Here is a 15,039-nt window from a genome sequence, read left to right on the forward strand (position 1 = left end):
TTCGGTGAAGTGAAGTAGACCCATGTATATATATATATATATATATATATATATATATATATATATATATATATTTTTTTTTTTAACAAGTAGGGGAAGAAAAAGTGGGAAAAGGGACTACCTGCAAAGGAAGTAAAGCTACGTTAAATGTAGAGGGTAAGGAAGATAGAAAAAGGCAGATAAAGGGATACTAATGATAGTATCTAAAGTATGCAAGTACAAAGGTAGAGAAACTTAAGATTGTTTAAGAAAAATTAAAATCGAAAAATCACAAATATCACACTTATCTATCCCAGTAGCTCAAGAGTGAAATGGTGGCAAACGAGATCTGGGGTAATGGGGAGGATACATTGTGGGTAAGAGAGAAGCTTTAGAGTTTTGGCTTGCCACACATTTTTACAAGTGGCTGAGTCAGATCTGATGCCTCGGATCTGAACCCATCAGTCAAGGATGGAATGGAAAGTGGCAACATCAGATTACAGGTTAACACAAAACCTTTTATCCAAGCAACTTTCAAAATTTATAAGAGCGATACTTAAAATTTGTCCCTATTCTTGGACCTTTGTCCCCCCATTATTTTGACATTTTCCAGATTTCTTGTACTATGAGATTGACAGCTATGGAGCTGACTATTAGGGGCCAGGATCCGCCAAGCCACTTATGTATTCTGGTCACTGAACCACAAACACCAACCTGACTCAGGTCTAGAACATGTGAGTGTAAATGACCAAAGACATACCTCCATTAATTACATGAAGAGAGACATTAAGGAGCTCAGGCATTATATTTCCCAGGCTGGTATGAGTATACACTGCGCAGCAGTCTACCTTCACCAAAGATGATGCCACTATATGGAAAGAAGTGGATAGACTTTACTAATTGGCTTGGCTTCTGATGTCATTCAAAGGGGGTACAATATTTGTCAGCATGGGAGGATATGGTCAACAGACCACTTTGCTTTGTCAAACATGGTCTGTACCTGCCTCACTAGGCTTTTGAATATTTGCTAAAACATTGTCCTTCCCATAGTGCCTTTTTTAGGCACTGCCAAACTGATAAATCTTCCAACTTAGCAAAATCAGCACAAGGAATTTAAAGGTGTTACTGCTCAATTCTAGGAGCCTAAACAAGAAACTCCATTACATCCAAGCACTCCTCACTTTGGAGAATACAGACATCTGTGCAATTACCAAGACATGGTTTAAAGCTGCAGATAGCACACTGGCAGTGCAGAGATATAATGTCTTCCTCACATCTAGACCAGCTACTGCACAGGCAGTGACTGAAGGTGGAGATGTCTTGATCTACATCAAAAACAAACATACCTCATGGTTGGTCAAACAAGGTGATGTGCTTGAGTTTCTCCATGTCCAAATTACCATAGGTAGAGCCCAACATCATATCCTTGCAAGTTATAGGTCAACCTCTATGACCCATGAAACCCAAAGCTCATACACAGACCTGGTGGGCACACTTGCTATTCAACACAATTCCATATTCATGGGGACTTTAACTACCGTGAATCCTACATGTACTCAAAATTGCAGTCCCAGAGATTCCTGGTCTTTGTAAACACAAATATTCTGGAGTAGTTAGTCCATTTGTCCACTAGGGATGGAAACATTCTGGATCTGGTACTCACAAATATGGCTGAATGCTGCACCCACCACCACCCCGTTTGTAGTGCCCTCGCTGGTAAAATCAAACCATAAAGATGTATCCTTCAAAATAATCAGTGCTGTGACACAGCAAATGCTGTAAGAGGAACTACTCTAAGCCAAGCTACCTATTAATAAGTAATTACTGAAAAAAAAATTAAGTCCCTCGAAACACAGAGAACACAGTTGCCTATTCAGAATAGTACACAGAAATCCTGTACAATTTTATTAATAGCTCCATAGAGACATATGCCTACCAGAAACAAGCCCAGAGAAAACTCAAAAAACAAACCACACTGGTGGAATCTAAAGATAAACAGATTGTACAAAATAAAAGGGAAAAAAGTCATAGCTAAAATTTGAAAGTGCAATGCCCAGCAGGATAAAATTTCTCTTATCAGGCTAAACAAACAACTAAGAAGGCGAAGTAAGTCTACCAAATATAATTTTGAAGTAAATATAGCATTCCTGGGACAAGGACCACCACAAGGCTTTCTTTAGTGATATGTAAAACCTCAAAGGCAATAAACAACAGTTGGCAGAACTGACTGTTAATGGAGTCACAAGATATAGCAAATCTGCTGGCTGACAAATTCAGCATCAATGTTACCCCCACTCTCCCAAATAATTCCATTAAACATAACCCTTCCCAACTATCACTAGGAAGCAAGTCCTAAATGAACGGTCTAAGACTAAGAACACAAGATCACTGGGCCCCAATAATATCTCAGGATGCCTCCTAAATAACCTGAAGCATGGCTTATCTGGGCCGCTGTAGTCACTATTTAATCCCAGCCCCAAGACAGGCTTTGTGCCACATGAATGGAAGACTGCAGCAGTCATCCCTGTGCATAAGGGCGGTCCAACAATATACTCTGGGAACTACAGATCCATAAATCTGAACTAGTCTTGTATGCAAATCCATGTAAAGAATTACCATGATTAATAATGGCATAGGAAACCTTCAGACACTAGCTCCAACCCAGTCTGGCTTCATCAAATGCAGATCATGCCTACTCAACCTGGTCAACTTCTTTGAGAAGGTCACTAAGGTAATGGATGAGGGCAAAATGGTGCATACTACCTAACTTGACCTGGCTAAGGCATTTGACACAATACCCAACTTGGGCATTATAAATAAACTTGTGGAATTACGCATTAACCCTTATATTATGTTTTGGATAGCCTGCCGGCTCTCAGATAGGACCCAAGAAGTTAAGATAGGGGAAACCACCTCTATAAAGATCTGCGCCTGGCATATAAGGCATCCTTGGATCCCACTCTGATGGATCTTTTGCACATCTGCAAAACCAGATGCATCAGAACTACTCGATCTAGGGATTTGAACCTTGCTTGTGATATAAATAGGCCATGTTGGAGGAACAAGTATGAGTCACAGAATTCCACTCCTCTGGAGGTTTCCCAGTCATGTGAAGTAGAGTTCTTTCCTAACCCTATTCAAGTGTAACCTAGATCAGTGGATGGGAAATTGGAAATTCACCCCAGATCTAGTACCTATGTCTCTAATGGACAAAGGCAGTCTATAAATCTTACCTTAGATTATATACAACCCTTAAAATAAATCCTAAGGCTCAAAAACTTGTGGGATACATTTCTAGGCTTATAAAGGCCCCAGTGGCCAATAGCTGAGTATACACCAATGAACCTATAAACACCTGGCTCCAGTTTGTGCCTACCACACTCCCCATTAAGTGTTACAGCATGAAATATTACCTTCAATGATGAAACCTCCCAAACCTGATCTTTGTAGTAAACAACATGATTACCTTTTTTACAGTTTAATGCGCTCATCTTTAGCGTCACCAATACAAATGTAACCAAGTTAAAGTCCTACCAGTAATTTCTGCTCTATGTGTCAGTATTACCACTGTACACTCCTTCTGGTCTACATATGCAACCAGCATCTACATGCAGCTTTATTTTACCTTCATTGAATGCCATCCTGAGCTGTGACTTCATCCAACTTAGTATAAACAGGACTAACCAGACTTTAGCAGTATGGCAGAGAAGTGTATGAATTCCAATCATATGTGTCTTCATACAGCATGGAAAGATGCAGACAGGGACTCCCTGCTCTTAGTAACCAGGACTTTGTTAAAATCATAAAGAGATAAGTTTACTTTGGAAAAATCAATTCCTTCCAGAAAGTATTTTACACTGAATCGAACAAATATTGGAAGAGATGGAATCATTATATAAACCTAACTTCTATTAGACTGATACAAACAATCTCAAGCCAAAAGACCACCAAGGAGGACATGCTGAATTTAGAAATAACCAACATTTCAGCACAAACAACTACACAATGACATACTCAGCTTCAAATATACAGATACTTACAGCTACAAATATACAGATACTTAAACTGTACCGTAGGCACCTCTAACTGCAAAGTGCTCAAATAAGCTACATAATTAGAACCTACTGACATTAAACAAGCAAATTTCATTAAGGCGACAAGAAGAAAAGAAGAATAAGATGAAAGAAAAATATTAAACCACAAGAATACATACACATATATGCATATACTCTATGTCGAACATTAAAAGATACGTCTTTAATTATTTGCTTTAACTATTTGTGATAGCAAACTAAGAGGTATGAGAAGTGTCATCCTAAAGCATCTGAAAATATGCAATTTCTCTGATTTTACCAAGTGGAACTGTGTTCACATTTAAGATGTGCTAGCAAAGAAAACTGAAGATGACTTTCATGCCAAATTTTCATACTGGAACATAAATGACAAGATCAGTCTCAATCATTACATTTTATTAAATTAAAATAGCAAAAATGAAAAAAAACAGTAATCAAAGGCAGTATGACTGTAACTGAGGTAACACTATAAACAGATTATTGCATTTCAAACAAACTTCTGAAATTGCCTGTCTTTTAAATGATTAAACTGTGCAAGAAACAAATATCTCAGCAATTCTCCCATCATACTTCAGACTTCTTTTTTAGGCATTCATCCTGTTTTGCCCATTACTACTTTAGTGTGCCACAATGTGCCGTTGTCCTTTCATGAAGAGTAAGTTTCTTTGCTGATGGTCTTGCTTCTGATTTATCAGGAGCTTTTGTTTTACAGTTTACGAGAACAGTGTTGAAGAAGTTTTGTAGTACTACTCGATCTATGAATAAGGACAAGTAAAAAAAACAAAGGTAAATGAGCTATTATCAACTTTATATCTTCTGCAACAGACCTTGAAACTTGAAATAATCCCCAGAATGTTTATTTGCTTACTTGTTCAGAATCACAGACTACTGCTCTAGATAGGAAATGGATCTACAACACAATATTAAATTATCAAATCCCACATCACATGCAATTTGTGTGCTTTATTTGTCACAGTAGAAATATAAATATTGTATAGCTTTCACAGAGCATTCTATCCTGAAGGCTGTCAAGCAAACTGACAGCACAGGAACAGGAGTGAAATTACAGAAATGTGTAGCCAGCCTGCTACAGCAAAACCAAATATGGTCCAATAAGAGGTCAGGTACTTAGTACCTCACAAAAATGATGTAGCAATATCTAGCATTTAAGGCAAGCTGTGGCACTTGCCTTAAATGCAGAGATCTGTAATCTGCACACCTATGAATCTATGAACCTATGACGAGGAGTTTGGTAGCATGGTCACTAGCTCATTATTCATCTGATACAACCTGTAGCTCTAAAACTGGAGAAGGGGTATCAGCAAATCTTACATCTATTATTTTTAGAGGTGTACCATGTGTCATTGTCCTGGGCTGGAATACATTTATTGGGCATGCGAGAATAGAGTGGGATTCAGAAATGAATAGTGCAATGTCTTAGGCAAAATAACAAGGTGAGTGGCATTGTGCAGAGTGGGAGTGATTTAAATACACATTACTGTTGTGCAAGCAGGCAAAATTTTTTGGCCTGCAAAATATGTTAATGTCTGTATAACAATATGGACATGAGAAACTTTAAGGTAATAAGCCCAACTGTAAATGTAAATGAGGGCAAACAGTATGGTGGAGTAATTCTAAAAGATAAAAAAAATGTGTAATCAGCCTCAGATGCAAGCAAGTTTGTACTAAATGATTTATCAGTTAGCAGAGGCAGACAGCATTATATAATGCTACAAGCAGCAGCCATATTAGCCAACAGTAAATGTTAGAGTCTGTTCTCATGGCCACTACCCATGACGGAGCAATGTCACTGCCCTCCTACCCAAAAAAGGATCTGACCACATCTATATGTAACATTACTACTGTGTGACAATCCCACTTCCCTGTGAAGCATCAGTGGTACAGATAACAGCTATTCAAAGAATGTAAGCAAATGCATGTTGAGTGGTATATGCCTTCATGTCTGCACCTCAGATGCACCTATTGAGATATGGTAGTACTGAGCATCCCTGAACTCATGGTATGGGTTTACCGCTAAAATGTACTACTGCAGTAATGAAATAGTAGCCTGGTACATTCCTAATAGAAACATGGGATGGTGCATGCTCAGCTCCAACATCCAGGCCTCTGCAGGAATCTTTGTTCTTTTAGTCTCACTAGACAGGGACAACAACAGCTCCTCCATTCTGCTGAGGGTGATCTGTGGTAGTGGGTTCCCACCCATGTCCACCCTGTCCCATGTAATGGAGTAGGACCTCTCGTGGGCATACAGGACCATGTTAGTGACCCTGCAATGGACCTCATGAATTGCCCTGTTGTCGACACCTACTATATTTACATACCTCAGATTGACATGTTTAAGTAGCAAGGGGTCTTGTTCACAAGTAAGGGCTGAATGAATTGAAAGACTCACCAACAGATGGGTACAGCATAGGCTGGGGGATGGAAAATGAGAGCCGAGTCACAAAATGAAGTTATCAAACTACCTGTCAGTCTGTGTCACTATTCTCACCTATGGCCACAAGCTCTGGATAGTGAATAGAAGTATACAGTCATATATACAAGTGGCTGATTACCTAAAACTGCTGAGTTTTGGAGTATCATCACATGCAGCAAATTCCCTATTAGGTCTAATAAGAGACAGTCTGGTCTAAGGCAGACGGGCTAGTTTGTCCACCTAGTGCCCTCCTCTTCATTTTCTTACTTTAAATGTGCAAGAAATAAGGTACAATTTCATCAATATTTTGTCACCATTGCTTTTTAGTCTCATTAAGAATTATGACTTCTGGATATAAAGCTGGGGGATGATCTGTAATGTTTATTATATTAGCATGCAAATTAGGAAATGGGCAACTTATATGTTTCATTGTCTTCACACCTTCAACTCTATTATCAGGTGCTACCTTTGAAACATTGCACTGTCTGCCTTGTTTTTATAATGGTCCTTATCAATTGTGTACAAACGACAACCTTCAGCTGTATTTACACATACTACCTCAATAACATTAGTACTGTGTATCCTGTTTTCATAAAAAGAAGTTATGTCTTACCATAACGTTCCATCTGTGTTGTAGATCTTTGTTCATTCACTACAAATAGGACCTTGGTTCCATCCTCAGAACCGATACGGCCATTTCCAAGCTCGCGCAAGCCAAAAACTCTCAGCTAAGACCTACCCATAATGCCCCTCTCCTAGTTACTCCAGATCAAGTTTTCCCACCCTTAGATAATAGATGTAGTCTTCTTGTTCTTCTTTCGGCTTTATCCCGGTTAGGGGTCGCCACAGCGGATCACCTGTCCGCTCATGATTGGCAGTGGAGTTTTACAGTGTCGAGTTGCCAGCCCGGCGCCCAACCTTCCACAGAAGGCACACACACACACACACACACACACACACACACACACACACACACACACACACACACACACACACACACACCTAGGGCCAATTTAGAGTGTCCAATCCACCTGCAGCATGTCTTTGGGATGTGGGAGGAAACCTTAGCACCCGGAGGAAATCCACGCGACCACAGGGAGGACATGCAGACTCCGCACAGAAGGCACCCCAGCCGAGGATTGAACCGGAGAACCTCTTGCTGTGAGGCGACAATGCTAACCACCTTAGATAATAGATGTAGTAATAGAAAAAAAATAGTAGGAGGCTCTGTCTGAGCAAATACCCTAACCAGGAGTTCCTAAAGTCCACCAGGAGTCCAGGCAGGGGGAAGGAGGGTGGGAAGTAATGAATGAACAAAGATCTACAACACAGATGAAACATTATGGTAAGACATAACTTCTTTATCTGATATTGTAAATCTTTGTTCATTCATTACAAATAGGACCGAGTCCCCAGCTACTTGAGTCCTGGGTGGCCCTAAGGAAAGATATTCCTGAGCACCATAGAACCAAAAGATGCTCGTTCCCTGGAGGCCAAATCCAATTTGTAATGACATATAAAGGTATGAGGTCTTGCCCAAGTGGCTGCTGCACAGATATCATCCATCGAGACTCTGGAATGAAAAGCTACAGAAGTAGCCATAGATCTGGTAGAATGAGCCTTTATTCTGGAAGGTAAGGATAGCTTATTCTGTTGGTAGATAAAGGTAATGACGTTTCTAAGCCAAGAGGATAAAGTCAATTTGGAAACAGGTTTACCCAATCTGGGTCCTGCAAAGGCCACAAACAATTGATCTGTTTTCCTGAAAGATTTAGTCCTGTCCAAATAACAACAAAGCTGCCTATGCACATCCAGGGTGTGCAAATAAGGGAGGCTTGATCAGAGGTTTAACATGTAATACTCCTTTTAAAATGGTCTTGTATAGTCGGTGTGACATAGTTGAAGAATTATCAAGACCATTATGAAAACTGGCGATAGCTGCTAAATGTACAGTGATCATTGAAGCTGAGGCTCCTGCATGTAAAAGAGTAGTCAGGTATTGTAGGATCTTTTGAAGAGGCATAGAGAAAGGGTCTAAGTTCTGATCTTTGGCCCAAATAGAGAACCTAGTCCATTTACTAGAATAAACTTTCCTAGTGGAAGGTTTGTATGAGGCCAGAAGAATTTCACGAACAGGAGATGGGATGTCAGGCAGCCTGGCAATCACTGGAAGTGGAGGAACCAAGCTGTGAGCTTGAGACTGTGCAGGTTTGGATGAATTAGTCCCTGAGGATGAGATAACAGGTCCTGGGAATGATCCAGGATCCACGGGCTGTGAATCAAATGAGGCCATAGAAACAGGAACCAGACTTGACGTGGCCAGTAGGAGACAATGAGGATCACTTTGCTTCTCAACCTCTGAGCTTTCTGGAGAAATTTTGGAATGAGGGGAAATGGGGGAAAGGCATACAGAAGACCCAGGAACCAATCGTGCATTAGAGCATCCCTCGGTAGTTCCCCCTGAGGGGGGGATCAGGGCAAAATAGCTTCAGCATTTGTAGTTTAGAGGGGAAGCAAACAGGTTGCAGCAAGGCTTGCCCCAGCGGTGGAAGATCTGATCCATTGTTACAGGGTTGAGGGACCACTCATGAGGCATTAGGATGTTCCTGCTCAGATTGTCCGCAATAAGGTTAGAACTCCCGGGAATATGCGTTGCTATAAGAAAGCAGTTGGAAGCTATTACCCAGTGCCAAATCCTCGTGACTTCCCAACACAGGGGGTAAGACCTGGTTCCTCCTTGCTTGCTGATATACCAGATGACTGACATGTTGTCTGACTGAACTGCAATGGTCCTAGAGGGTAGGGATGCATGGAACGCTTGCAACGCTAAGAGAACTGACCTCAGTTCTAGGACATTTATGTGCAAGTTGGCCTCCATGGGGACCAGGTGCCTTGGACAGTCTTTCCCTGAAAATGCCCCCCCCCACCCTAACAGTGAAGTGTCCGTGGTCACTGTGGCTGTGGGCTGGGGAAGACAGAACGGTCGACACCAAAGATTCATTTGTGGCTTCATCCACCATAGCATTTCTTCCTTGCAATGGTTTGTAAGACGTATCATGTGGTTGAGTGGGTGAGTTAGCAATGACCATTGTGCGGAAAGGAGTCACTGCAGGATTCTCATGTTTAGTCTTGCCAGTGGTACTAACGTAATGGCAGCTGCCGTAGAGCCTAAGAGTTGCAGTACAAGACATGCTGGTACATAGGTCTGAGGAAGAAGGTCTTGGATTTGATGTCTTATTTTTGAAGGCCTGTGGGGGGGGAGCTTGACAGGATGTTGTGTCGAAGACCGCTCCAATAAATTCCAGTGTCTTTGTTCGGGACATTTGAGATTTGTCTTTGTTGATTGTAATCCCCAAGTGGAGAGTGAGACCTTGAGTGTAAGAAAAGCTGTAGACTAGGAGATTTCTGGTCAGAGCGGTAAGGATCCAATTGTCTAGATAGGGAAACATCTGGAATCCTTGCAGTCGAAGATGAGCTACCACAACTGCCATACATTTGGTGAACACTCGGGGGGGGGGGGCTGTCGAGAGACTGAATGGCAGTGCCTTGAACTGGTAGTGATTGGCTCCCAGCCAGAAGCGGAGAAACCTCTGGGAGCTGTGATCCATCTTTATGTGGTAGTACACATCCCGGAGGTCTATAGAGCACATCCAATTGTCCCTTCCTAGGAAGGGAAGAATGAACTGTACCGTGACCATCCGGAATTTTTGAGGTTTGATAAATTTGTTCAATAGGCTGAGATCCAGGATTGGTCTCTAGTCCCCTGTCTTTTTTTGGCATTAAAACGAACCTTGAGTAAAACCCGGATCCTGTCTGGTCTGGTGGGACTGGTTGGATGACTTTTTCTTACCAGTTTTTCTATTTCTAAGGCTGCTAACTCCCTCTGATTGGGTGGTACATCGGGGATTCGTTTGACGGGTCTGGGAGTTAAATTGAAAGGTATTTGGTAGCCTCTGGATATTATTCTCTGCACCCAAACATCGGTAGTAATAAGATGCCAGGCTGGTAGATGCAGAGAAAAATTACCCCTGACTGCTTCCAGAAAAAAGCAATCGGGCCGCTGCTCAGGAGCGCTGGTAGGATCTGCCGGAGAAAGAATCTCTAGCACCCTGGTTATGTAGACCCCCTCTACCCCAAAAAGGTCATCTTCCATATGAGTTGCCCCCTCTGCCCCGGGAGGATTGTTCACCACGAGTGTCATGAAAGGATCCTTGGGATTTCTTGAAACACATCTTTCCTCTCTTCTGGTTCCTGGAGTAGGACCTCTGGGGGTTGGAAAAGTGTATGCCCACAGCAGACAAGGTCTTTCCGTCTTTCTCACTAAGTGCAAGTGTGTCTCGTACCTTGGGTCCAAACAGTGCAGATTCTTCGACAGGTGCATTGATGAAGGAAGATTTAAAGGGGTCTGCGAAGTCACACAACCACATCCAAGCATTAAGTCTCATGATAATGCCAGATGCATCAGCTCAAGCTGCCCCCTTGGTGGTGTGAGATATCAAATGCATCAAGAAGTTTGAGATGGATTCAAGGGTAGCTGGCTGCGAGGCGACAGTATCACACAGATTCCTCAGAAGAAGGGTTAGAGGACTTCCAGTCTCCCCGCTGCTTGAGGATTTTGAGAATGTCTCAGAATGAGACATCATCTGGGGGAGAGCCTGGGGACCCTTCCCCCTCATCACAATCAGTGTCTTTGGTGATATATTCCTCTGGGGAAACAAGGTGCTTCCTCTTGCACCATTTCTTCCGGGGTGGCTCTCCAGTGGGATCTTCTGAGGAGGACTCTGGAGAAGGGGTTCCCTTCAAAGGGGGTTCTTGTGACTCCTGTGCCCGGGGTCCTGAAATGGGTTGGGAGAGGTACATGCTAGAGGAGGGTTCTGATTCTGATGTCATTGGCGCTGACTGTGATCCTTCAGAATGAAGGACCCTCTCCATCACCTGGACAGCAGGCCCACCCGAGGAGAGATGGGAGGCTGGAACCGGGAGGAGCAACCTCAGAACCGGGGTCACACGCCGCCCAGAGGAGCCCACCTCCAGTTGAGGAGCTCCGAGAGAACTGGAAGCCATCAGAACCGTGGACATAGATGGTGCCAGCAAAAAAATAGGTGCCAGACTAGGTACCAGGGTACTGATGGTGCAAGCACTGCTCTGAGAAAGCATCAGCTCCACTGGAGCTGATGAAGCAAGGATAGTCGATGCCAACAGGGGAAACACTGCTGTCGGAGCCGAGACAGTATGCACTGAAATGGACATTGGTACCAAGATCTGGGTGGAGGCTGGAGGAGGATAAACAGGGGAAGATGTGGTAAAAGATTCCAAGCCAGGAGGGATGGAAGGTCTAGCTGGAATGGGCAATCCCCTAGCTGCCAGAAGCTGGTCCACAACCTGCACTAGGTCTAATTCAGAAAAACTCCTAATGGATCTAAAGGAGGCTGCTGAAGGAGAATCATGTCTTTCTAGAAAGGGGCTAAACCTCTGCCCCAAAAAAGGGTCATACGTTGGAGAGTATATTGTCCTTGCCAGGTATTTGAGTTTTGGAGTCGATGGAGCCAAATAAACTGTTGGCATCGTGGCTGGGAATGGTGCCGAAGCATGTACAGTCATCGGAGCCGATGTGGAATCCAAGCACGGCACTGAAGTCAGTAGTGCCAAGGTTGGAACCGAAACAGGCATGAATATCATGGATGGCACCGAGGAAGAGGACACAGAGCCTGGTGCGGAAGAGGTCTGCCCCAAGGGCGCCGGCGAAGCACAGGGCCAACTTGGTTCCATAACTGATGGAGATGCAGGAACTGAGTGACTCCTTTTTTCCTTATGGTTTTTGGTCTTTGGAGGGGGTGAGACCTCCGACCAAGATAGAACCTCCGAAAAAGGTGTCTTGAGTAAACCTTTTAAAATAAGTTTATTTTTATGTTCTGCTAGTGTCCGATTATTAAAACTAGCACAAATGTCACAGCTTTAATATGATCCACCCCCAAACAGTAGACGCAACAAACATGTGTATCCAAGTTAGGCATCTTACATCCACACTTGGCACACTGTTTAAATCCCAACTTAGCTTTGTCCAACATAGTAAAGCAACAAGGCTATCCTATAGAAAAATTAAGGGAGAGAAGAGGGAGAGAATACCAATGATGTTATTTAAAAAATACCACTAGTAGTAAGGAAAGGCCTGTCAAAGACAGGAGAGAGGGACAGTAGTAATAAAGGTAAAAAATTTAATTACCAAGGGAAAGGGTAGGAAATGGGATTAGGTTATAGGCGACAGTGAGAAAAGGCTAACTTGACTAAAAATTAAATAATTTTGAAGAAAAACTGTCTTAAAAATAACAATTTTCTACTTAGATTTGAGAGAGATGGCTAGCACGTCTGACTAGGAATGCGGCAAATGAGATCTGGAGTAACTAGGAGAGGGGCATTATGGGTAGGACTTAGATGAGAGTTTTTGGTTTGCGCGAGCTTGGAAACGGTTCCAAGGACGGAACCAAGGTCCTATTTGTAATGAATGAACAAAAATTTACAACATCAGATAGATCCTTACTATGGGGTGAATGTGATAAAAGTAACATAGACGGTAAATCCTGGTCTATAGAATGGTTTAAACCTACATTTTTTTCTTTTCTAGGAACTATTAATTCCACAAGACTTTTTTTTCCCCTATTGTACATACTAACTTAATGTGCAGATTTGTTTTTGTCTGTTAACATTTGGTTTTGTCCCTTAATGGAATATTGTCAGTTTTGTGTAATGACTGATCAGATTTAAATTTGCTCTAACAGCATTATTTCCTGTCTGCCAATGTATCTTCTTTCCACAGTTCAACAAATACTATAAAAGTATGAAGCCAGATAACATGAGAACACTGACAGTCATCCACCATGTCAATTTTTCCCTTCTAAGATATGAAGTATAGTTGTGCAAGTTGCACTTACCCATAAAAACAGATGTTCAAATTCTTCACTGCTGCAGTAGTCTATGAGTTGTGTCCTGCTAAGGATACAGCACCCAACCAGCTTCTCAAAGCTCTGACTCCTTCCCATGTAGTCACTCTGATAGCCTTATCGGCTAAGCCTTTTTGAGGGAACTAAAAATCTTTAGGATTTTTTGTCCTAAGTGTGAACAAGGAAAGTCATCCTGAATCAAATAACTACAATGGAAACAACAAAACTACTAGGAAAAATAACAACAGTAAATGTTGTATCCACTCTAACTATGAACACCAAGGAGGATGGTGGGTGGGTATGGCTGCTGCAACAGTGAGGAATTCAAACATCTACTGTTATGCATAAGTGCAACTTACACAACTGTACTAAGTTCATCATTCTCACTGCTGCAGTAGCCTATGGGTAGATGAACCTGGGAGGAAGAAGGATAAAGATCCAGGAGCCCCTGGAGAATGTTTCTTGCAAAGCCTGCTCTGGACCTGGAAAAGAAATCCAGTTTGGAATGATTTGTAAATGTATGGATGGAGGACCAAGTGGCTGTCTCTAGAATATTTCTAGATTCCACATCTTTGTCATCTTTCTAGTATGTCATCGAAGAAGATAATATCTTGGTAGAATGGGCCTTAACTCTGAAACAGTTTTCCCATGGTGGAAATAACAAAACACAACAGCCAAGGACAATCATCTTGAAATAGCTCTTTCAGTTTCCTTTGCTTCCTCAGAAGGAACAGACCATAATGGAGGGTTAAAAAGAGACGAGCATGAATATCCGGCTTTGCCAGCAACTAAACAACTGGAGGAACATGAATGCCAGTTTCAGAAGGAAGGGGATAATGACAGAGCACAATCTAATCGAAAAAAAAAAACATAATGGCTTCTATACCAATGGAAATGGTTATGGGCAATATACAGCACCAGCACCATGGCAATTTAACAACAAAAGAGGCAGGTGGCAATGGCTTTGTTAGTGTTAAATGTAATATGGTTGTGAATGTTTCTCGATGTATTTTGTCAGATGAACAATTTGCTGTTTTGAATTTGGGAATGAAATATGTCCCTACAATACTATCTAGAAACGTGTTTTATTTTAAAATCAAAAAAACAGTGTTAATGAAAGGTTTTGGAATAATGGGGTGTAGTGAAAATTGTAGAAATAATAGGAAGAAACAAGTATATTTTGTTAGTACATATGACATTAAAAGTGAAGAATTCTGCAATATTGTAAGGTATTACTATAGCAATAACCCACGCCTGGGTGTGGGTAATGCTGGATTTACCCACGGTTGGTGTGGTTTGGTCACGACGGCGAAGCACGAGTGGCCAAACAAAGACAACCGTGGGTAAATCCAGCATTACCCACATCCAGAAGTGGGTTATTGCTATTATACAATGAGATTATTTAAGAAAAAAAATAATTACTTTTCTTAAATAATGGCATTGTATAATGCCTCCTTGCTGTCCTTCCACAGTTATCTGGTATTCTGCAGCAGTTCTGATGTACTGCACATGCGTATGCTTATGCAGTACATCAGAGCTGTGGGCGGAAGCAACGGCGAAAGCAAGATCTCTGTTGCTTTTTACAAACTGTCTCGCTATGTTAAAGGAGTTT

At 41.9% G+C, this 15,039-nt stretch overlaps 1 protein-coding gene across 1 annotated transcript in view; it reads right to left on the minus strand.

The window, feature by feature from the left end:
- Positions 1 to 4,428: 4,428 nt before the first annotated feature.
- Positions 4,429 to 15,039, minus strand: part of TEX26 (testis expressed 26) — a 551,340-nt gene continuing 540,729 nt past the window's right edge. Inside the window, exon 8 of the mRNA XM_044073242.1 lies at positions 4,429 to 4,807. Within this exon, the coding sequence (XP_043929177.1) occupies positions 4,665 to 4,807 (143 nt within the window). The 3' untranslated portion in view covers positions 4,429 to 4,664. The remainder of the gene's footprint in view (positions 4,808 to 15,039) is intronic.

The sequence above is a fragment of the Protopterus annectens genome, chromosome 5.part1 (assembly GCF_019279795.1).
Source record: "Protopterus annectens isolate FY-2018-M chromosome 5.part1, PAN1.0, whole genome shotgun sequence".
Classification (NCBI taxonomy): domain Eukaryota; kingdom Metazoa; phylum Chordata; order Ceratodontiformes; family Protopteridae; genus Protopterus; species Protopterus annectens.